Here is a 25,731-nt window from a genome sequence, read left to right as displayed (position 1 = left end):
AAGTCCAAGTGCTTGCATTACACTATAATAACTCAAATTTCAATTTTAGGAAGCATCTCCTACTTAGCTTAGCTGGGCCAAACCACCTTAGGCAAAAGTACCTGTGAACTCCAGAGTGCTGTGTTATGGTTACTTTCATCGAAGTGCATGGTGCAAAGCAACTCTACAAAAATTCACTGGTTTGGAGAAGAGAGTTTATTTGAGGGCTAATAAAAATAAGAATGGAGAGAACAAGTATAGGGCAAGAGATGGTGGAAGACTTTGAAGGCCAGGCAGGAGACAGCAGGCATCAAAGCTCCATTGTGGCCCCCCAAGCAAAGGACTCATGTGATAAATTTAGAGTTCCTAGGTGGTCTGGTCACATCAATGCCTGCCCAGTCATTAGAGGTAAAAAAAAAAAAAAAAAAAAGACCATAATGCTATTCCCTGAATAATCCCAATCAACTGCTTTCTGCTTTCCTGAGCTATTTGCCTCTCCCATTAAGCCCCAACCCCCTCATTTGCTCTGTGTAGTAGAGCTTGAAGGCAGGAAGACTGGGAGTAAGTAACCAGAGTTAGCCATAATGGAAGCATAATGGAAACCAGAATATTAGAGGAGGAGAACAATGGGAGAGATATGATAGCAATCAGTTTCCAAAAGTTAAATTTACCAGAGAAGTAAAGACCAAACAAGATTATTGTAGCGCTTAGGGGTATATACCAGGGATTGAGGATAATGAGATAAATGCCAGAGATGATGTTTTTGTAGTCCTCCTCAGAGAGATGGCAGTTGGGGCATGTGTGAACAAATGGGATCTTGAACAGTACAGAAGGCAGAGAGAGAAGTGTAGGAGGCTGAGATATGGAGGAAGGGCTGCCCATGGTTTACAAAGTGGAACAAAGCTTAGGAGAATTAGGAAAAGAATCACATTAGATAACAAGGAGACATGGCAGAACTTGTAAGTGCACATGATGATACAAGTGAAAAGTCATTTGGAGTATTTTAGAGAAAATGACTTCCTGTAGGCATTGCCAGGAGGCCCCACCAACCAGAGATGCCCTCTGCTGCAGGATCTACCACAGGAAGAAAAGAGAAGAGATCATAAGCAAAATTTTTTGTATTAGAAGAAAGTGGGAAAGCGATACCATTAAATGGACATGTGTTGTCAGCTGATGGTGCAAGCAAGTTGTCCTCCAACGAAAAGCTTCCTTAGTGATCATTAGCTTGGTGCCTCTTCCAGCATTTTCCCCAGACAATAGCCTCCCTCTGGAACTCAGTAGTAGCCCCTTTCAGGGTTGCCCAACTCACATCAGTTTCTAAGATAACTTCTTCAAATCAAGAATTGTTTTAGTCAAGAAAATAGAAGGCGCTCAAGACGTTTCAACTGAGGGGAAATTTAATCAAGGGATTTATATGATTACGAAACCTCTGTGGAGAGCCAAGGTCAGAGAAAGCTACTAGTGGTATTAGAAAACCAGTCAGGTCAGGAATTTCAGGAAAGTGCACCAGCACTAAAGCAGTGGATTCTCCAGGGAATGTCCAGAAGCCCCTGCACACCTTTCTTGGGCTGTCAGTTGAAGCCTTCAGGTCTGCCTGCTGATGTTAGACGGGCAGCGATGGCTTCTGCACTTCCTTTCCCTTCCAAATCTAGCATGAGTGCCTCTTGTGGGCAGAATGGAAATGTGAACTGCCAGCAGGGGAGTTTTAAAATGTAGTTTTTAGTCTTCAAGCCCCTTCCACATGGGGAAGAACAGAGAATGGCAAAGATAGAGTTCCATTCTGACAGCCCACTTCTTGCACAGGAATGAAGTCTCTGAAATGCCAGATCCTTTCCCACCTGTAGACCTTCTCTACATCCTTCTTGAAACTCCACTTTTCTTTTGGTTCCGGATTAATAACAAACAAAATGACCCGCAATTTATTGCTAAGATGCATGGTAGAATATTTGATTTTGTTATTTCATACTCCCATAAAGCTGGCTCTCCTCTCTTCAAGTTCACAACCATCTAGAGTCCATCCATCCCTCCTTCCTGAGTCTACCAGTAAACATCCAAAATAAAAATCTATGGGGCTTTCTATAGAGAAAATTAGGAAGCAAGGTATCCAAACAAGTGTGCACATAAGGGCTTGGGAATAACTAGGTAACGCATAGCTTCTCAAAGGGAAAAGATCATTTCAGTCATGCTCTTTAGTCTCATGACACGTGCTGGCTTCATCACCAGTCATAGTTCAGGGTTCCAAACTTCCAGATTTGATACATGTCTTGCCACCTTTCTGTTCTAGTGTTGCGGAAAATTTTATTTTTAGCAATAGGTAAAGGAGCAAACTAATAAAGTGAGAAATAGAGAAAAAAGTGAGCGTGAGGATTACTAGAGGCATATGTGGTCATTGCTAAGGGCCAAGCCACATTTGATTACAAAGGAGAGAGACTTTTTAGTACATGAAAAAATTTCAGTGACTAACTTCTACTTCACATTATTAGACACAGTCTGGTAGCAAGCAATGGCTAATACTAGGAAAAATGAGTAATCTATAGATTTTATCATCTCCCTCCTCATTTACTAAAAGGTATTTTTGCCTCTCAGTTGTCCATATGTCCCCTGAGAGTGGGGGACTGAATCTGTTATTGTTTCTTATTGTTTACCTAGCACAGTGTCTGGTCATTAGCAGGCACTTTATACATTATGGTTGAATGGACAAATTGAGCAAATGAAGAATTGACAAACTAGATCACTCTGGGGTGGCCCTCTATGTGTGTCTGTCTCTCTCCCCTCCTTCCTCCCTCTTTTTCTCTCTGTCTGTGTGTATATGTGTGTGATTTTGCACTAGGTATTAATTTTTATGTTGGATACATTAGCAATATTGTGTTCTCACAATTCTGCATGAGTTTGTGGTATGGAGTTAAGTTCTGGCCAATCAGTTCCTTAGCATAATTTTTACATAGGTAAAAAGATAACATCCTCCCACAGACCGAAGTAGAAGCATGGCTCACAGGAATCTTCCAAAGGAAAATATTTTCTAAGCGGGGAATGAAAATGATAATTCTTGATGTTATTCTTCCTAATTGTGTGTCACCAAGTGAAATCTGAGCTCTTGCAGTGCGGTTTTGGAATTCAAATGTTATCAATTGGAATTGACATTAATTACTTTTGTGCTGCTTGGCATTTGCTGGAACATTATTTTTACAACAATTCCACTAAAGCTGCCTAGGCAATTATCTCTGCTGTGATTGTCTTCATCGTCGTCGTCATCATCATCATCATCGCTATTAAGTCTCTCCTGTTCTAGTTCATCTCAGCTGGGCCCTGCAAACCATCCCTTCTCTCCTTCTCCCCTGCAGGAAGTCCCGTTCTCCCGCGTGTGGTGCAGTAACCGGCAGCCCCTGCACTGTGCCTTCTCCCTGGAGCGTTACACGCCCACCACCACCCAGCTGTCCTGCAAAATCTGCATTCGGCAGCTCAAAGGCCATGAACAGATCCTCCAAGTGCAGACATCAATCCTAGAGGTGAGTCCTTGATCTACAGGTCATTTGACCCTTTCTGAAGGACGATAAGAATAATAAAGCTATACCTACCAGCCGTGCTATTCAGGTTCTGAAAGAGCTTCAAAATGCACAAAGTCCGCATCTTCATTACTGATAAGGGAAAATAAACTTTTTCTCACACCGAGGATTGAACTAAACTTCCCCCTGGGCAAGGAAGCTCAACCCATCAGAGAGCTTAGACTGTGAAGGTACCTCTGGGGAAGGAACTGGTACCAAGCTTTTGATACACAAAATCACAAGAAGTCTCATTCCACAGCAGACTTGGATTACCAGCTGAGATTCATTATAGACTGAAGCCAGATGGTACAGTTGAGACACATGCCACAAAGAGGCACAAAGCCACCCTCAGACTGTTTTTCTGCTGGTTCTGACTAGTTTTCCAGAAGTCAGTTGCCCTATATGTGTTATTTTATCTCCAGGGATGAGACTCCCTGTCTTACTGTTTCTCATGCTCCCCAGGCTCAGAATTCTGTACATCCACATTTCCGTTACTCCCTTCCAATACAATAATATAAGGAGGACAGGACAATACAATAATATAAGAAGGACCTCATTCTATAAGGTAAGGAAATGGAAGTGCAAAGTGAGAAAGGACTTTGTCCAGGTCAAATCAGTATTGGAAGATAGAGTTAAAGTAGCAGTCAAGGGAGGATTCACTTGAGAACTTTTGCAAAAAGGCATCTGATTTCCGTCATGGCTCCCATTTGTCCTAAACCACCAAGTGACTTCATGGCTTTGAACATGAGCTTATAAAGTAGACAATAGCCATCCTTCCTGAATGGGATAGAGGGGGAGATTAGCAGAGGGATTGTGATGCTTTTGTTTGGCAGTTTCCAGGTCATTACAGATTAGTGTAAAAAAAAATACATATTTTGCTTTTCACTTATAAAATAAATCTATACATATATATGCATTTATTAATATATAAATATATATTTATAAATTTAAGCTTGGCAGAAGATTAAACACATTTATATACATACAATTCAATTTCAGGGGTTTTTCCTGGAAAATTTATAGCTTTATAGCATTATTCCTTCTATTCTCATTTGAAATCATTGTTTATGCAAAATGAACATTGCTAATTCCCCAAATAGTTTTTCTGAAGAGTGGATGGCTTTCCAAAGGATTGTGCCTTAAAATTGATAGCTGTCTTAACTGACATGTTTATGCAGTATTTGCATTCATTATTGCCAATTAGGATTATGTGCTCAACTAGTTTTCACGGAGACAGTAGATCTGGAAACCTGGGGTAGGATATTTTTAGGGGCTCTTTCTTGAACAGTGATACTATATTTCACATGATGCATTGCAAAGTAAAATAAAAATTATAGAAAGGTTTTAAAAATAAAAATAAAAAATCTAAGAAGAGCTGGTATTCAGAAGGAAGCATGAAAAGGCATAACATAAAAGATCCCTCTCATCCAAATTGCCCTAGATGTCCATTAACAGGCCAATGAAAGAATTCCGGTTTATAGGTTATTGTTTGTAAAGGCATCCAGATATTGGTGATTGACTTGTGCTATTACAGGATATTTATGTAAGAGGAATGTGATAGGTATTTTTGCTCCTTGCCTCAAATTCTTAAAGTGCTTGAAAGGAAAGTTAGCTAATAAACACAACCTTGTTGTTTACTCCCCAATTTCTTTTCTAATGCTTCACAAGTTTACAGTCACTTAGAAATGCCTTGTAGAAGATAACATTAAATATCTCTTGATAATGAGAGGCAAGTATCAGAATAATATTTCAATATTTATTGTTAGGCTATAGTCATCCAATTTGAGGGCTGCTGCATTTTAGAGGCTTTATTAACCCTTCGATCCTTTCAAGGATCATTTTATTAATTGCTTCAAGCATTCCTGCAGAATTTGGCCCAGGTTGTCATCTTCACTTTGTGATAAACTATATTTTTTTGGACAAGTCTAATTTGCTCTCATTTTCTGTGTCAGAAGATGACTAATAACTTTTGTAAGCCACTATATTTCAGGTATCATTTCATTTGCTTTCATATTTGTCATACAACCATCAAAATTCTGTGGATTAAGTATTAGTACTATCACAATTTTACATGCTATAAAAGTCTCAAAGGCATCAACTTTCTTGTCCAAGATCAAAGATCATGGAACTCATAAGGGAGTGGAGCCACAGTACCCAACTCAGAGACCTGACTTCAAGATCAAAGTCTGACTACTCCACTACACTATTTCTGGATCCCAGTCAAGGCCATCTAATGGATTAGCCTTAACTGTGGGCCTTCTTCATAGTATGGCTTCTCTTCAGGGGCTCAGGTACTAGTGGCAAACATCATAGCACCAGAAATTTTGTCTTCAAGTACCTGAAAGTATATGAAAATTGAGAAGTTCTTTCTTCAAAAGAAGAAAGGATGGGATGTAACCATCTGTGTGATGGACTAGAATTGTTCATTCTATAATGGAGATCCTACATGTAGCTCTGCCGGATATCTTTGTTGAATGATTGCTCAAACCCATTTAATCCTGGGATTATCTGACTCCCAGGAAAGATACGCATCTGGTGATACATATAATGAATAAAAACTGTCCTCTTGACTGGGCGTGGTGGCTCATGCCTGTAATCCCAGCACTTTGGGAGGCCAAGGCAGGCGGATCACAAGGTCAGGAGATCAAGAACATCCTGGCTAACACAGTGAAACCCCATCTCTACTAAAAATACAAAAAATTAGATGGGTGTGGTGGCAGGTGCCTGTAGTCCCAGCTACTTGGGAGGCTGAAGCAGGAGAATTGCTTGAACCCAGGAGGCAGAGGTTGCAGTGAGCCAAGATCACACCACTGCAGTCCAGCCTGGGTGAGAGAGAGAGACTCTTCTCACAAAAAGAAAACTGTCCTCTTTTCCCTAAGATGGCTTAATTTTTTGGTAAATGGTTCCAGCAAAAGTGAAGACACAGAAAGTGCTAAGAAATTGGGATGACCTGGGGAGGTGCAGGATACATTCTAGACTCAGGTCTCTATCGGTAAATTAGTTGTACTAGATCGATTTTTAAAGTGCATCATGCTTCATGTTCCCTAAGCAGAAAAAGACTAGATTTAGGTGGTTTAATACGTTAGTAAGTTATATTTATATAATTAACATTTATATATAGGATCAAGATTTAAGATATATAAGATACTTTATATCCAAATATTGAGTTTTAAATATTAATAAGATATCTATCTTAAATACTGCTTTAAATGTTTAAGTCAATGTAGTAATTATCCTCATTGAAGGTATTTTATCCATCATGTTCAGCCTCATCCCTGACATATCCCTTCATGCCTCTAAGTGATTTTTCAAATAAACCCAGTCCTTCATATATCACCTTCACACTTAAAAGTTATTTTTGTGACCAAGATAATATAATTTTTTACTCTTTAGAGAGGTCATTATTGTATCAGTCTTTGGAAATAAGTTGTTACCTTTAAATTTAACCCTATTGAATTACCTAATGATTATTGCCAATCGATACTCTATAGAGCAACAGTATCAACAGGCTAAAATTGTAGACTGGAGTAAAACAATTTTGCAAATATTGAAAAGAAGGGAAAAATTCCCAAGTAATTTATTTCATCATTCCTTATTAATGTAACATTATTAAAGGATCTTCAATATAAACAACTTAAAGGAATCTTGCATGTTACAATTTTCCATTCAAGCAGTTCTCTTATCTTTCCTCCAAAAGTGTTGGAAGTTGGGGGATAATTTGTCTGTTACAACATACAGAATAGTTGGAATTTCTCACTGATTTACAACTCCCTTAGCTTACCAGGTAGCAGCTGCTTATCTCGGATGTGCAGAGCATGAAAATCTACTGTTCCTCTGCATATGTAATTTAAACAATCAGAAAATGTGATGTATCTACAGGATTCTTATTACTTGGCCCAGATGTCTTTTAGAATGCATCATAAATGTTACATAAAGTGTAATCCTTATGCCTGGAAAATATTTAAATTTGAGAACTTTAAGAGGGAAATGGGGACCCACTTATTAATGGGTAGTAAATTGGAAAATTACTTATTTTTAGACTCTATCTCATATAATACTTTATTTGCCTTCAAATAAGACCACCTTGTTCAGCTTTCTCTGAAGATATCATGCATCAAGGTGGTTTTTCTTCTGCCCCCAGTGAAGAGAGAGCTCGGTCAACAATTTATAGATGCCATGAGGGCTTTCAGAGGCCAATTCTGTCCCTTGGGATCCTTTAGCACAGACACATCCAGTGTTTTCAGTTTCATTGATAAGCCACATCTTTGGCATTGACAATGACAGCTACCATGTTAATTTGTATAGAATTTTAAAAAAATCTGCTTCTAGTTTCTATCAGTCAGAAAATATGCAAGGATACTATTCCTACTTGATTTGCATTTTTAGAGACTAGAACAAATTTTACAAACCATGATAAAAATGATGTATCTTGTAACCTAGTTTAAGCAGAAAGAAGCTGAGTAGGTTCATTTTATAACCATTCAATATATCAGAACAGAATTGTCCACTCTGCCTGGAATAACCACCTATCCACCTAATTTCTACTCGGTCAGTGCCTACCCATCTTACAGGCCAACTCAAACGCCTCCTCCATGAAGTCTTTCGTATGGTACTCAGAGAACATTTTCCTTAACCACCCAGCACTGTAGATTTCTTGGCACTTGTCTCGAAACAGGGTGCTGTAGTGAAATAAGTACTTGTATAGTTGTTAGGATGTCAGAATTCTAGTTTTACCTATGTCATAAACTACCTGGGTGAAGTTTTCCAGGTTTCATAACCTCTGTGGAGTCTACACAAATGCAAAATAACTGATTAGGAAGTTGGGGCTGAGATAGATAAGGTAGCATCCAAGGTCACTGAACTAGGAAGTGTTGAGTTTTACTCCAAAGTGAGGTCTTTCTGCTTCTAAAAACCATGCTCTTTTCCGTTATACTATGATAACCTCAAATACTAGAATAGTTTTGATGAGTACTGTTTTGTAATATTCCAGGAACATAACTAAAACCAGCAAGTAGAATCTGTTTAATATAATAACATGTACTTTGAGGTTCCAAGAAGAGCGTGTGATATGCAGCATTTCTCACATGTGTGTGACCATGAAACTGCCTTTTCTTGGAATCTCTTCTGAGGTATCCTTTTGAACTGGTGGATTAAGGCATCGTGTTTCCAAAAGCAGAGCCCCCAAAATGCAACTGTGTTAAATAGTTACAGAAAGACAAAAATTATCAATCATTAATGAAATTTCTGTATCAACCAGTTTTCTCAATTAACAGATTTAAGAACTCTAATTTCAACCTACCAAGCCTGATAGTTTATACTTATGTGAGCCCAGCTGCTAGCTGAAAAAGACCATCATGGTTGTGTGCCCACATTAGGAAGACATTTAACAGTTGGAAGAGGCATCAGGGCAGGATTTCAGGGAGGGAAGGAAGGGTGTATGTGAACTTGGAGGGCACAACAGGTAAGTTTCTAAGGCAAAGGACAGCTTCTTGGAGTTTAAACAGTTCTAACTAGTCCCTTAACTCAATCCCAGATCTGATGCTTTACTTATCCCTTGGATTAGTTTTCTTCTACTACATAACAAACTACCACTAATTTAAAAGCATAAAACAACACTTATTTATTATGTCACAAGACTGAAACCAAAGTGTTGGCCAGGGTGTGTTCTCTGGAGCTCAGAGTCCTTTTCTAAGTTTATTCAGGTTGTTGACACCATTTGGTTCCTTATTGCTTTAGGACTAAGGTCTCAATTTTCTTGCTGGCTGTTGGCCAGAGGTCACTCTCAGCTCCCAAAAGCCACCTACAGGTCCCAGATACATGACCCCCTCTATAGGAAGCTCATAGACGGGCTGTTTGCTTTCCTCTAGGCCAGGAGAAAAGGTGCCTCCAGACAAGAGCTATCTGCTCTCATTTGAGGACCACCTGATTAGGTCAGGCCCACCCAGAAAAATCTCTTAATTGATTGAGTCAACTGATTAGGGACATTAATTACATCAGCAGAGTCCCTTTTGTCTTATAATCACTGAAGGAATTCAATCAGATAGTTTTCAGTCCTTAAAATTCTGTTAGTCCACTTAATTTATTAGCAACCACTGCAGTCTGGCACATTTCTGTGGGATTTCATGTTGGATATAAGGATTAATACTGAAATGGCAAATTCTTATTGGACAGTTTGAAACCAGAAGCAGGTAGGCAGGCAGGAGCCTTCCTGATTGTACCACTATACAGGCTGGTCTATATGTTACTCTGACTCAAGGCTGGCTCTGTTATACCAAAGCAATTTAATTGTGAAACAATTTTATTTAATTTTGAAATAAAGATATTATAAAATCATACAACTTTAGGACTTGGGGAAAAAAAACAAAATTAAAGGTAATCAACATACAATCATTTCCTTGTAGCTTTCCTACAAGGCATTTCCTAGTCAGCTCCTTTGATCGACCCCTTCACCATTAGTCAGTTATGACTAGCAGAGGGTCATTCTTCACTCTGAACTGAAATCTGTCATTTGGTAGCTTCTTCCTGCTGATTCTAGAGCTATGCCTGAGAGCCAAAGCAAACAGAAAAAGAGTCTAATTCTACTCTCACCTGATAGTTTTTTTGTTGTTTTGTTTTGTTTTGTTTTTTGTTTGAGGTGAAGTTTTGTTCTTATTGCCCAGGTTGGAGTGCAATGGTGGGATCTCAACTTACTGAAACTTCCACCTCCCAGTTTTAAGCGATTCTCCTGCCTCAGCCTCCCAAGTAGCTGCGATTATAGGCGCCTGCCACTACGCCCAGCTAATTCTTTGTATTTTTAGTACAGATGGGGTTTCACCATGTTGGCAAGGCTGGTCTCCAACTCCTGACCTCAGGTGATCCACCCACCTTGTCCTCCCAAGGTGCTGGAATTACAAGCATGAGCCACTGTGCCCAGCCTCTGACAGCTCTTTTAATGCTTGAAGCTGGTGATTGTGACTCCCCTGAGTGGAAGAGGCTGTTGTAAATTTCCAGTACACAATTTATTAGGCTACTAGAGAAGTTCTTTACTATCTTAGAAGAAAGGGGAACTTATCAATGTATTTTATAGAGTCCATCACAACAGGCAAGCATTTTGTGCATGTGTGTTAACCCAGGTTTTCTTAAAAAATAAAAGTGTTGATCAGGACTGCTTTCAGATGGATCTGATCATGCATTCCTTATTTTGTTTATAGAGTGAACGAGAAACCATCACTTTCTTCGCACAAGAGGACAGCACTTTCCCTGCACAGACTGGCCCCAAAGCCTTCAAAATTCCCTACTCCATCAGACAGCGGATTTGTGCTACATTTGATACCCCCAATGCCAAAGGCAAGGACTGGCAGATGTTAGCACAGAAAAACAGCATCAACAGGTAATTGGGGACACCTTCTGGAAGAAGATGTTACTAAGAGAACTTGGAAACATAAAGTGGGCTAAGTGAAACCATGTAGTTTCTGAGCCCCAATATTTTTATGAGTTCCTCTGGCCATATTTCATGTGTGTTCCCACTAAGTGGAGAAAGAGCAAGAATATAACAGTAGGCCAAGCGTGGTGGCTCACGCCTGAAATCCCAGCACTTTGGGAGACTGAGGCAGACAAATGACTTGAGCCTAGAAGTTTGAGACCAGCCTGGGCAACATGGTGAAACCCCATCTCCACAAAAAAATATAAATAAGTAGCTGGGCATGGTGGTGCATGCCAGTAATCCCAGCTGCCTGGGAGGCTGAGGTGAGAGGATCACTTGAACCTGGGTGGTCAAGGCTGCAGAGAGCCAAGATTGCACCACTGCACTCCAACATGGGCACCAGAGTAAGACTCCGTCTCCAAAAAAAAAAAAAAGAGAAAGACACCCTGTGTGACATTTCCTGCTACCCCATTCTGCCTTTTGCAACATTATAGAAAATCCTTACTTTGGTTCTTGGTACCATCTCTAGGTTTGCTAACTGGGTCACCCAAATGGGCATTTAGACTATGTTATCTTGGAGATTGTGAGCGAACAGAGCACTTTCTTAAGCCAGTGATGCAGAAACAAACAAGCAAATTTCTCACATCTCCCCTCTACTATCGGGTAATCTTAAGCATTCTTTAACCCTTAATGAGGACACACTCAACCTACAAAATCAATTGCCTGAATAGGAATAAAAAAAGTTTGAGGATAACTTTTGGGTCTGAAGCCAGAGGATGTAAAATAAGCAAAAGCTTGCCTAGGCACCATGAATGAACATGCTGCTAAAACTGACACTGCTCATTACTGCACTAACATTTCTAGTTGAGAGTAGAATAGAGAGATCCATAATGGGCTTTATTACTTTAGATGAGACAGGCAGGGGTGATGCTCTCCAGGGCAACACTGATGGCCAGGCAGGTCTGGGCTCAGCTTGAGGGATACGCAGCATCCCTGCATTGAAAAATGACATCTCCTCTCCCTATAAGCCCTCTGAATGCCCCAAAATGAATAGAGAACATATTTTGCCAGAACCATTTTATTTCTCTTTCCTTTGGTACTATTTTTTTTTTTTTTCCTTTCAGGCAAAGCCTTATTTTCTTACTGTTTGGTTTGCTCTGTCATTTTCATTTTCTGTTCTTTATTTTCACAGACATCCTACCTGACTCTTTCTTCTCTGAAAGGGAGGGTAGATGTCTGCCAAGAAGGGATGGAGTGCTGCTCTCTGTTTCAAAAGGGATCCAGAAGCCAAGAATGAAGGACACAACTAGAAATCAGTCAGGCTCAGAGAGGAAAGTCAAGACGGAGGCATTTCTGCAAGAGAAAACTGAATTTACAGAGACAGGCAAGCCCAAAAAGAATAGACACATGTTTGAAAAGGCATATATTGAAAATGAAAGAAACAAAAATGTATGAGTGTACAGGGGAAAAAATTAGATTGAATATTTCCCAGCAACTCTGACAAAAGATGAGATGTCTTGTCTATAATCAGTGAACACCATGACTGTCAATTTCCCTTTCTGATCAACATGGATCCAAAAATGAAAAATGAACCCAGAAAACATAACATGGTTAAAAAAGAACAGTGAACGGGACTCAGAAGATCTGCATGAGAGCCTTGATTCTGTTACCAATACCAGTCTGCCTAAATGAGTCACTTACTATCCCTGTGTTTCTTTTTCTAGAAATGCAATTGAATCTGAACTATGTTAAGTCTAATTCGTGCTGGCTATAAAAGTTGATGATTGTTTAAGTCACCATTTAGAAAAAATAATTGTCTCAAAATACCTGTGTGCCCATAGATGCTATCATTAATTTGCTGAATGAGCGTGTACATGTTCCTACCTTATTACATTTTATTCTCCATTTATAGTACACACAAGAGAACTACAGGGAGTACCTCCAAAATCATCAGTTTCTGACCTTGCACAGTAGGGAAAATGCATTTCAAACTGGGAGACTTCAGTTTAACAACCTTTTATATCTGGACACTTATGAGCAGTCAGTGACTACCCCGGAGCCAACTGCCCCCTTCTGTGTCTGGGGCCATCCATAAAACCTGAGTGCCCATATGCCTGTTGGTTTACTTGTTTTTGTTTTTCTCTAAGATCCCATCTCCAGGAAAATTTTGTTGACATAATTCATATAACCTATTTCATGGAAAATTTCTAACACAGTACCCAGAATATGTAGATTCTTAATAAATGCTAGTTTTTCCCCCTTGACATTTTCACAATCCATAGCAAGTTAGAATAGCATGAATATATGGAATCTACTTCTATCTTTAAATCTTATATAGCCTGGCTCACACCTGTAATCCAAAGTGGAAGTGTCGCTTGAGGCCGCAAGTTCAAGGCCAGCCTGCACTTAGGGAGAACCCTGTATCTACAAAGAATTAACAAATTAGCTGGGTGCGGTGACTCATGCCTGTAATCGCAGCACTTTGGGAGGCCAAGGCGGGTGGATCACAAGGTCAGGAGTTCGAGACCAGCCTGACCAACATGGTAAAACCCTGTCTCTACTAAAAATACAAAAATTAGCTGGGCATGGTGGCAGGCACCTGTAATCCCTTCTACTCTGGAGGCTGTGGCAGGAGAATTGCTTGAACCCAGGAGGCGGAGGTTGCAGTGAGCCAAGATCACGCCACTGCATTCTAGCCGGGGTGACAGAGAGAGACTCCGTCTCAACAAATTAGCCAGGCATAGTGGTGTATGCCTCTTGCCCCAGCTATTTGGAAGGCTGAGGCAGGAGGATTGCTTGAGCCCAGGAGTTTGAGGCTACAGTGAGCTATGATTGCGCCACTGCACTCCAGCCTAGGTGACAGAGCAAGACCCTGATTCAAAACAATAATATTAAATAAATGAAAACCTTATACAGTGAACATGTCAATTTCACTGAGTGTCATTCCCTACCTTTTTCTTTAATCTCTAGCTTTACTCTCAAAAAATAGTTGAATTATGGAGTAAAAATGATTTAAACTAAGAGCCAGCGAACTTATTTTTTCTGTAAAGGACCAGACAGGAAAGAGTTTAGGCCATATGGGATCTGTCGCAACTACTCGGCAACTATTCAACTCTGATGCTGTAACAGGAAAGCAGCCAGAGAGAGTCTGTAAACAAATAGACATGACTGTGGGCCAGTGTGCTGTATTCACAAAAATAGACAACGACCCATATTTGGCCTACAGTCTGTAGTTTGCTGACCCCTGATTTAAGTGAATTTGCCTTGATTTAGTAAAACTTCCATAGGATGTTATTGGCTCTATCTTCAAGTGAAAGAAGAAGGGAGGAAAAGAAAGGGGGAAGAAGATGTGTACAAGATGCAGACAGAGCACCAGCTTCACACGCAGACCACTAAGTGTGGTTACTTGGTGACCATGGGCTCTAGGCATTTTCATTCTTGTGTCTGGAGATTTACTATGATCACACTAAACTAGCTTCCTTCATTCTGCAGGTTAGAAAACACATTCTAACCTTCAAATAATGGGTATGAGGCTGCCATTTCCAAAAACATCAGCCTTCATGTCTTAAGTAGTACTGAGAAAGCTGACAATGTCAGTATGTCTGAGTAAGGATATTTTTATAATTTGAGAAAGTAAAATGAAATCTTTTAACAGGGCCACCAAAATACTTGGAGAAGAATAGGAGAAAACTACTCACAGCCATCTTGCACTCTGTTAGCTAATTCTATTTTGCAGAAATTGTTGAGTTCCCTTTCTGTTTTTAGTACTGTCCCAAAGACAACAGGGATTTTTTTGGATGTAATCTGTCACAACTTCCCATTGTGAAAACCCCAAACCATTGTCTTTGCCCTCTTATGATTCCAAATAATATAGTCTAGAACTAATAGTAAATGTTTTAATACATAGAAATCTAAAGTTGTCTCTCTGCCAATATTATTGAGTAAGAAAGCTATGATTAGCTTAGGATTTCATCAACCCTGAGATCACAAAAAGGTGACCACAGTGTACATAGTCATTCTCCTCAGGCAGTTCACCTGCCTTGATCTTGTGACAACACTTTCGCCTGGCTCTTCCCCTCCATCCAATTCCAAAACGCGTTCCAAAGCTAGTAAAACTACTGCCCTCAAATCATTAAGGAAGACTTTCAAAACAAGTGGAAGAAAACATTTGCTTTTACTTTATTGCCAGTGAAAATGTTTTCTTACCCTCCTTTTGGTAAATGCAAATGTCACCGATGATGATATGCCTTTTTGCCAATCGTGTTTCTACTTAGATCGGAATAGGAAAGAAAAGACAGGGAATGTAAAGTTAAAAGCTTAGCAGTCGATGAGGATGCGAGAAATGTCAGGAGTGTGTGCTGTACGGCTGGCAACACAGGTGGCCTTGCCGCTCGCCTGGCATATGGATCACACTAAATAAGCTACACAGCCTAGCAAAGAATGTCATAGATAACAGTTGCAGTTATAGATTCTGTGAGCAAACTTTGACTATTACTCAGAGTTCATACTTGCTGCATTTCAAAGCTGAGATTGCACATTTATTCTGAAAATTCAGCTGTAATAACTCCATTTCAACACTCTTGGCCACCTGTGATTGGTAGATGTAAAATAAGGAATTGGTCATGCAGGGGGTAGGTGGTAGGGAGCAATGCAGAGGACTTAACAAATTAAATGTTGGAAACTAACTGCTTTACATGGAAGTGTTCCACCATATCTAAACTTCCACAGTGCTTTGTATTTTTTAGATACTTTTTATTTTTTAATTACAGTTAAACGTATGGAGAGAGGACCATCTACTTGGGGGTTATTCAATAAATATTTTTCTAATGAATGATATGAACTCTTTCACAGGAGAGTGGCTTTTGTTTGTTTTGAGATGGAGTCTTTCTCTGTTGCCCACGCTGGAGTGCAGTGCCACAATCTCAGCTTACTGCAACCCCCACTTCCTGGGTTCAAGCGATTCTCCTGCCTCAGCCTCCAGAGTAGCTGGGATTACAAGCATGAGCCACCACGCCTGGCTAGTTTTTGTATTTTTGCAGAGATGGGGTTTCACCATGTGGGGCAGGCTGGTCTCGAACTCCTGGTCTCAAGTAATCTTCCTGCCTCGGCCTCCCAAAGTGCTAAGATTACAGGCATGTGCCACCACGCCTAGCCAGGGGAGTGTTCTTGACCCTAAAAACCTGCTTCCTAATAAACAGAATTGATATGAACAAGCATCAAGGGATCTTGAAAGTGAGTCTTAAAACAGGCTACATGGCTGATATTTTGGAAGATTCGTGTCTTTTCCCTCAGATCTTAACAGTACCTGAAATTCTACTATTAGATCATTCTTCTGTGATGCCTCCTAATTTTCATATTCCAGAAACCCTTGTGAAAACACAGCCAGCTTGACCAAGTTGCTATGGGAACAGATTCATGAGATGGGAAGAGATCCATGAGATATGGGCAGATGAGTAGAGGGGAGGCCGCCACATTGGAAGAAAAGATTCCAAAATGGAAAGCAGCAGATAAATGATATCTTATTAACAGTTTTTCCCAGTGCCCTCCTCAATAGTATATTTGTTTGAACATGTATAAGCACTTCCCTGGGAAAACATATTTCTTATTGGTCTGCTAGTTAAAATGTTTCAAACACACTTCAGATTTGAGAGTTAATGGGTTATGGTGTAAAAACTGTATACGTGAAATTCCTCATATCTCATGGCTGACATGCTGTGCTATAATTTGTTTCCTATGAAATCTTTTAACAGGGCCTTTAATGAGAAACAGAATCTTCTCTCATTGAGGTGCTATCTTTTCATTTCCTCTGTCCATCCTATTCATTGAATGCAAAGGAACAGTGAGATGGCCAGAAGGTGGAGGGAAAGGATGGAGGAAGGCCCTAAGGCAGCTTAGCAATCTGTTTCTGAATAACTGTTGAGAACTCACCTGAGGTAGCAGAATCCTAGAGCCAGGTTTCTTTGAAGTGAAGGAAGAAGGGAGGAAAAAAGAGAAGAAGATGAGTACAAGATGCAGACAGAGCACCGGCTTCACAGGCAGATCACTAAGTGTGGTTACTTGGTGACCGTGGGCTCTAGGTATTTTCATTCTTGTGTTTGGGGATTTACTATGATCACACTAAACTAAGCTTTCTTGGTTCTGCAGGTTAGAAAACACATTCTAACCTTCAAATAATGGGTGTGAGGCTGCCATTTCCAAAAACATCAGCCTTCATGTCTTAAGTAGTACTGAGAAAGCTGACAATGTCAGAAAATCTGAGTAAGGATGTTTTTATAATTTGAGAAATTAAAATCCTATGAATGATTTATCTAATTTATGAGAAAATATTTTAAGTGATTAACTATTTCCTTTTATTTACTTGTCAAGTTTTATTACCTGGTTCTAGAAACCAGATGACTCTTCTAAGAAGAATGATTGGATAGGGAGATAGTATTATACGTAGGTCGTTGTGGTCAAAAATACAATGAAGCCCAAATCAGATTTTTTTGGTTCTGGTCCAGTGTGGACTTACGCAGGGTCCAAAATTAAAAAGTCCTTGCAATGAAGCCAGAGGGACCCAACACAGCAAAGTGGTAGAGATTTGGGCTTCATTTTGTCAAAGCCAATGACTCATGAAACTGCCCGCTAATGTGAAGCTGAACACAGTCAGCTCTGGGACACACTTAGCCATGAACAAGCTGTATATGGTTTCTAAGTGGCAGGTGCCCATCCTAAAGACAATGTGGAAAATAAACTTTTTATGTTCCTGCAAGAGAACTAAAGTTATGCTCCCACTGTGAGCTCCAGGGAATGCTGACAAGGGGTGTCACATTTCTTGTAGGCAGTGTGGGTGGGTGGCAGTGTGTGTGTGTGTGTGTGTGTGTGTGTGTGTGTGTGTGTGTGCGCACGCGCGTGCGCACTAGGCTTTGAAGGAAAAGGTTTCCTTCCTATAAACGAATGTTTTCAGAAAAGACAGGCATGCCAAAATCCCTTTATAGCCTAAATAGTCCCCTTCACAAATGCTGTTTCAAATAGTACTGAAAAAAGTTAACAATGTCAGTACATCTGAATAAGGATGTTTACATAATTTGAGACTGTAAAATCCTAGGAATGATTGTATCTAATTTATTAGTGTCCTTTAAGTGATTAACTGTTTCTTTTCAATTATTTGTGAGGTTTTATCATCTTTTCATTTCCCAAATTGAGAAACTGTCATAGGCTTATCCTGCCTGTCAGGAATGAAACTGGAGAATTGAAAACAGGGACTACAACCGACTCTGTTCTCATTTGGCAACAGACAGTCCTCAAGGATCCAGGGCTCTCATACATTTCCAAAAAAAGAATTCTTGCTTTTTTCCAAGAACCAGATAATGAAATAAGTAAAAGGATAATGATGAGGGAAATTTTATTGCCAAATTAATTGGCCTGAAATAATTAATGTACCACTTTTAGAACAAGGCAGACTGGAACTCAGCATGTTTTCAGGTGCCCATGTCCTTCCCTTTCGGGTTTTCCATGCCAGCTTCCTCTCACTGGAAGATCCGGGGGGGACAGCAGGAACTATACAGTGCTCATCTCTTGCTTAGTCTTTAAAACTGCAACACTGGCTTGCTTTATCCTGCGGGCTGCTTTGCTGCTTGTTGACTACCTAGTGAAGTTGAAGTTTGGGGATGAAAGCTTGATGAATGGGGCAAATGCTTATGGTGTGTTCAACTACTGCTCTTGAGGATAAATGGCTTTTCTCTTCTATTTGCATTTAAAGAGGCATATGGAAGGTTGGTTTTGGTCACATAAGAGGCTTTCATTAAATTAGACAATTAAAACGATAGCAGAGATATTAATATTTTTCCATTATGACTGTGTTTCAATTCTCTATCTGGAGGTATATAGTAGGATTATAAACTGTTTTTGTAATGATGTTTTCCAATTTATTACAGGCAGTTTAACTTTGTTTTTTACCTTTTGTACTGACAGACTACTCAAAAAGATTTTTTTTTTTTTTTTTTTGAGACGGAGCCTCACCCTGCCACCCAGGCTGGAGTGCAATGGTGCCATCTAGGCTCACTGAAACCCCTGCCTCCTGGGTTCAAGCGATTCTCCTGCCTCAGCCTCCCAAGTAGCTGGGATTACAGGCCCCTGCCACCACGGCCGACTAATTTTTTGTATTTTTAGTAGAGATGGGGTTTCACCATGTTGGCCAGGCTGGTCTTGAACTCCTGACCTTGTGATCCACCTTCCTCGGCCTCCCAAAGTGCTGGGATTACAAGCGTGAGCCATTGTGCCTGGCCCAGAAGATCTTTTAAAAATACGCTTTTTAATAACTAAATTAAAAACAGTGGCCAGGCATGGTGGCTCACATCTATAGTCCCGGCACTTTGAGAAGCCAAGATGGGACAATCACTTGATCTCAGGGAGCTCAAGGTGAGCCCTGGCAACATAGTAAGACCCCATCTCTACCAAAAATAATTTTTAAAAAAAATTTAGCCAGGCATGGTGATGCTCACCTGTGGTCCTAGCTACTTGGGAGTCTGAGACAGGAGGATCACTTGAACCTGAGAGGTCAAAGCTGCAGTGAGCTATGATCGCACCACTGCACTCCAGCCTGGGCAATAGAGTGAGACCCTATCTTGGGAAAAAAAAAGAGTCATATGTAAGTAGCAACAATTTCTAAACAGTTAAACTTGCTGCCCTCATGTCACAGGTACAACTGCTCCCTTATATTTGAAAGTGTTGGGCAAAAGCCCAAATTCTGAAGGAAATTATTTCATGTACCTGGGTTGAGGTGACTTCTCTGCTAAGGATGTAGGGCTGCAACTCAAATGTGATCTCCTGGTATATTTCAGTATGAAATTCATTCTCACAAGCAGTCATGGGAAGAGCTTTACAGCTTGCAAATAGGTAGATTTTCCTCCTGGTACCATGGTTCTGAGTAACTGAAATAAAAGCTTTGTTATCTGGAATTTTGAATGAAAGCGAGGCCCTTACAGACTCAGAATGCTGAGCTGGGCTGACTCCAGCTGGAAGTACAAGGTGCCCTTGGTAGCTCTTCAGTGTACCTCCCCAGGGCTAAGACAGAGCCTGAGCCTGTGCCTTCCTCTCCATTCCTGTTATCTAATCTCTTTGTTAACTGATGGAGGATTTAGATGTGCTAGTCCCTAAAACATTTGCGTTTGAATACTCAGGGATTTGGGAAGATCTGAAAGCTTTCACAGTCCTAAAGAATGGGTGGTATCTCTAGCCACTTTTCCTTTTCATAAAATTAGCCCTGTGTTGCAATAATTTATAAAGACCTATAAGGCAGAATTCTATCATGGTTCCTCAATTCTCTACCCCACCTTTATATCTCCAAAAAAAAAAAACAAAAAAACAAACAAACAAAAAAAACAGAAGGCTCAATAACTATTTCCAAAAATTCTCAAATCTAAGGTTTTATTATTTTAACAAGGTTATTAGTTTAAAGATACATTCTGAAAATTAAGATTCTATATAAAAATTTGGGTTTTAACTCATATCCACCATTGTAAGTTGGTCTATGTCTAGCAGGTGAAATTGGTAAGGTCAAGATTCAGAAGTTTCCAGTTCTGTCCTGGCTTCTACATAAAGCATGGGCTTTTAATTGAAGCCAAGGGATGGAGACAGAGAAGTCTCAGAAAGATAAAATTAATCATGGTAATAAAACAAATCCCCTGGAACTCAGGTGTATAGAAAGCATTTAAGCTCAAGAAAACAAAATTAAATTTAATAAACCATTAGTACTCAATGAACTTACATAGATGAATGTATTCAGCTGTCTTCACCTAAGGTTTAATCTGCTTGTCTCTGTATTTTACAGTTTATCTGTGCTCACTCAGAGTTCCAAAGGAAAAGATAAAGTCATTGAGTCTATAGGGCTTAGGGAAATGAATTGAAGACAAAATGATGCTAAAGTGAATTCCTAAAATTTAGAGATTAGATTGTTTAGGCCAAGCACAACAGCTGAGACCTGTAATCTCAGCGCTTTGTGAGGCAAAGATGGGCTGATTACTGGAGGCCAGGAGTTCGAGACCAGCCTGTGCAACATGGCAAACCCCCACATCTACTAAAAATATAAAAATTAGCTGGACATGGTGGTACATGCCTGTCATCCCAGCTATTCGGGAGGCTGAAGCATAAGAATTGCTGAAACCTGGGAGGTGGAGGTTGCAGTGAACTGAGATCACACCACTGCACTCCAGCCTGGGAGACAGAATGAGACTCTGTCTCAAAACTAAAATAATTAATAAATAAAAAATAGAGAGTAGCTCATTTACATCTGCATGTTATATAACATCTTAATGACACTGCAAAAAATAAATCTTAGTTTTCAGAATTACCTCCATTGATTAGAATTTGAAAAGGCTATATCAAAAGGTTCCCTGGAATCAATGCATAAAAAAGTTAACAATCTGAAGCATCTAAGATGAAGGTAGTAAGTATTCACTTCCTTAAAAATTTGTCAAAGAAAAAAAGTTTCATTTTCAGGCATCTATCTGAATATTCAGGATTACTATTTTTGCTAATGTTCTGGTTCCATTTCAAGAAAAAAAAAAATCAAGCACTCAGGAAATTGCTTAAAATCAACTATTGCTGTGAATTCTGTTTTGTAGTACTGTATTAACAACGTTCCCTGAATGGTGTGTACATTTACCTGCCGGTGTCCAAATGCACCAGCATGATGAGGAGAAATGGGTCACATAGATTAGGATCCAAATAATTTCACAAGGAGATGAGATAGATACATTGTATACCAATTTCATAAAATCATAATGCATTTGCACGCATGTAAGCAGCAAAATAATTCAACTCTCTTTGAGAAGTAGCCTATTGCATTGAGATTTTAGGTATATGTGTATATATATATATTTTTTTTTGAGATGAAGTCTTGCTCTGTCGCCCAGGTTGGAATGCAGTGGCGCAATCTTGGTTCACTGCAACCTCTGCTCCTGGGTTCAAGCAATTCTTGTGCTTCAGCCTCCCAAGTAGCTGGGACTACAGGCAACTGCCACCATCCCAGCTAATTTTTATATTTTTAGTAGAGACAGGGCTTTGGTCAGGCTGGTCTCGGACTCCTGACCTCAGGTGATCTGCCCACCTCGGCCTCCCAAAGTGCTGGGATTACAGGCATGAGCCATCACGCTGAGCCTATATATTATTCTATTGTAAACAGATAAATGTAGTTTAATAGCGAGAGAAACACGCTCACCCGTCCAAACCCAAAGAATAGACTCAGAGGCACAAAGAACAGAGAAAGTGAGACTTTTTAATAGCGGTCTTGCAAGATCAGGTGTCTGGTAGACAGGCATACCTGGGGCAGCTACAGAAGGTAATTTATCTCCTAGCACACAAGTCCCTCCTCCAGTTCCTCATTGCTCGAGTACTATGGGAACAATCTTCCTGGATGTCACCTAAGTTTCATTATCCTCCTTATAAGGTTACACCCTGTCACATTCCCCGCTTAAGTTTTGATTTCCCAATAATGAAACTTTCTTCCCTGTTATGGACTGACCCCTCCTCTACATTCTGTTCACTTATCGCAACCTTCTAGGTGCATGAGCTGTGTGGTTTGTTACATTCATAGTGCTTAGATTTATAATGTCTTGAAAATGGCATTTAAAATGCCATTTAAATGTTTTCTCACAATAGGATATCTGTTAACTGCAAAGCTGATTCTACTATTTTTAATAAGACCAATACATTCTTCTGTGTATGTATTAAAATTTAGCAGAATTTGAGATTTATGTTGTGCTGAATGTGCTTGTGTAAATTCAAAGTATAAATTTAAAATTTGCTTTGGGGAGCACATTTCACTTGCTACAATATGTTCAGAGATCTGTGCCAAGAGAGTTATATTTCTGCCTCTTTTGATCATTTAGCTTCCTTTAGCCGTGGGTGCCTATTCCACAAATCAGGACATTTGCGGGACTTTTCAGAACCATGTGACTGGCAGGAGTCATTCTCCGGTCCTTCTCTTCCTTGAGGCAGGTGTACTCACCAATATTTTAAATATTGTGTTAAGACAATGATTCATCAGAAGCCTCAAAACCTACTTTTTATGCTTCTCTAACAGTTCTGTTATTGCGTTTTTATGCCCTGGTGTTCCTGTCATGTCTTGAAATGTCAAAGATCCCCAAACATTTACCTAGGATAAAGTTCTCAGAGTGCCTGAGGCAGGACACAGAGCTAGAGATTCAGCAACTTTGGCCATCTACTTGCTTATTTCAAATGCAGGAAGTTCCACCTGATATTCTTTCAAATCACTACTAGCTATGGAAACCTACTTTAGGTTATAAGACAGCAGAGGAGCGAGGTCAGCATGGTGGCCTGCAGGCCACATCTGACCCACCACCTACTTGTATACAGCCCATGAGCTAAGGATAGTTTTTGCATTTTTAAATGGTCTGAAAAAAAGTCAAAAGAGTAATATTGTGCCACACATGAAATCTGTGTGACAATCAAATATCAGTGTGCCACATGAAGTTTTACTGGCACACAGCCACGCTTATTCACTTAACATATTGTTTCTGTTTTTGCAATACCAAGGCAGAGTAGAGTAGCAGCAACACTGAGCATATGTGGTCCCCAAAACCAAAAACATTGACTATCTGGTCATTTACAGAGAAAGTTTGTCAACCCCGGTATAGAATAGACTGTTAACTTTTAAGATAGTAGGATCACAAAGATTCTAGTAATTCCCATAGGGCAAAAGTTCATTGTTGTTCAATGGCAAATACAAAATGTAAATATAAATCCTTAATAAGGAGAAAGTACTGCTGTTTTGTCATTGTAGCTGTTGTTTTTAAAACAACAATAGAGATCATAAAGAATCATTTACCCGTGCTAGAAACAAAAGAATGTCCATGGTCATCATTCTCATGATGGATATAAAAGAAGATTGTCACACAGGCGACCCATAGCCCACTCAGGCCTTGTCTCTCAGTTTGCCTCTCTCCTAGCTGTTCTTTCAGTTTGCCTTCTACCTGGGTTTTGTTGATAGTGTTTGTAGGAGTATATTGCAACTTTCCCTACAAACATCTCTACATGACAAGGAACAAGTGCCTATACTCAAAGTTGTTCGGTTTTGTTTTTGTCTTTTTTTGAGACAGGGTCTCACTGTTGCCCAGCCTGGAATGAAGTGGTACAATCATAGCCCACTGCAGCTTTGAACTTATGGGCTTACATGATCCTCCTACCGGAGCCTCCTGAGTAGCTGGGACTACAGGTGTGCACCACTGCACCCTGGCTAATTTATTTTATTTTTGTGGAGACAGAGGTCTTGCTGTGTTTTCCAGTCTGGTCTTGAACTCCTGGCCTCAAGTGATTCTCCCACCTGGGTCTCCCCAAATGCTGACATTATAGGCTTGAGCTACCATACTCAGCCAAAACAAATTTCTTTAATAAGAGGAACTCGGATCCCTTCAACTACTTAAGCAGGATTTGCTTTGCCATTTCTATTAGTATAGAAATGAATAACCATTAAAGAAAAAAGAAAAGGAGGAAGGAAAGAAAAGACAAAAGAAAAACTAGAGAGAATGTTTTTAAGCTGGCCTTTTCTATTTCACAATTAAAGATGTCTATTAGTGGAACATACTTGTAGTGCTATTTGGGAACCAACTGACTATAAACAGGATCTTAAGACCTTTGAATAAAATAGCACTTTATTCACTCAGAATTACTGTGTGTGTGTGTGCATGCATCTGTGGCTCTTGTAAATGGCAACTCATCCTTAAAAGCTTGTCTGTCGTCCGAGTGCTTCACTCTACATCAGTGCCCTTTGTGACCATAAGCTGGGTGTGGTGAGGGAAAGTAATACCATCCTCAAAATAGGAAATACTTGGCTGGCTCTGGAAAATCTTTTCAACTCATCAGAATTTACCAGAGATGACATTTCTATCCTTACTGTAAAAGTCCCTGTGAAAAACAGTGATCTTTAATCTTTTGTGTTTTGTCTTCATCATAGAAAAGTTATTGTCCTAAAGATTACCATGCTTTTATTGAAGATACCATGTCATCTTAAAAAGCATTGTAGGAATCAATTACTTGGCTGAAGAATGTTGAATAAACACCTGTCGTAGTATTATCATAAGTGCCGTAGCAGATTCAGAAAATCAATAGATATGATCCTTACCCTTCAGGTGTTTGTGGTCAAATTGGGATGGCAGAACTAAAACACACACACACACTCACACACACACGAAATATATAAGCATTTTTTTCACATGAAAGTTAAGTACAAGCGTAAAAAGAGTTCAGAGAAGACATAAATCATTTTGGGAAAAGAGGAGATGAGAATTGAACCATTGGACACGGCCAAACACCATTGGGATTTTGAACCATTGAGACACACACAAAAAACTGAACCATTTTTTGCTGAGAAAAATGTACCCTTGTTCTTTCTTCCTCTTCGTTGCCCCTTGCAGTAGAGAGGTATCAATGAGCATAATTAAACTTGTCCATTTGTGGCTGCATATGATCTTGATAAATAGGATAAAGGGAGGAAGTGGACCTTCCTAGTGAACAGAATGGACTAAATTAAAGCAAGAAGCAAAGTGTTACCTAAGTCAGGGTCAGTGGTTCAAAGAGCAAAATAAGACTTGAGTAGGAGAAAAGACTATATATATATATATATATATACACACACACACATACACACACACATATACACACATATACATATATATGTGTGTGTGTGTGTATATATATTAGGGATATCCATGTCTAGCTATGGATATTTATATCAATATCCATAGCTAGATCAAGGCCAGACCAAAGAAGTCATTGAAAACAACTAGAGTAGATATTTCATGACTGAGG

At 39.7% G+C, this 25,731-nt stretch overlaps 1 protein-coding gene and 1 long non-coding RNA gene across 9 annotated transcripts in view; one reads left to right on the top strand and one right to left on the bottom strand.

Annotated features, from left to right (window-relative positions):
• The window catches only part of LOC139355872 (uncharacterized), a 404,625-nt gene that overhangs the window by 76,946 nt on the left and 301,948 nt on the right, over window positions 1-25,731 (bottom strand). The gene's annotated exons all lie outside the window — the stretch shown is intronic.
• LOC105476601 (unc-5 netrin receptor D) overlaps window positions 1-25,731 on the top strand; it is a 571,609-nt gene that overhangs the window by 538,875 nt on the left and 7,003 nt on the right. For all 8 annotated transcript variants that reach the window (XM_011732691.3, XM_071068400.1, XM_071068401.1 and 5 more), the window contains 2 exons: window positions 3,321-3,485; window positions 10,712-10,890. In XM_011732691.3, the coding sequence (XP_011730993.1) occupies window positions 3,321-3,485; window positions 10,712-10,890 (344 nt within the window). The remainder of the gene's footprint in view (window positions 1-3,320; window positions 3,486-10,711; window positions 10,891-25,731) is intronic.

This window comes from Macaca nemestrina, chromosome 8 (genome assembly GCF_043159975.1).
Source record: "Macaca nemestrina isolate mMacNem1 chromosome 8, mMacNem.hap1, whole genome shotgun sequence".
In the NCBI taxonomy this organism is placed as follows: domain Eukaryota; kingdom Metazoa; phylum Chordata; class Mammalia; order Primates; family Cercopithecidae; genus Macaca; species Macaca nemestrina.
The sequence above is the reverse complement of the archived record's forward strand: the minus strand, read 5'-3'. Positions and strand labels throughout refer to the sequence as shown.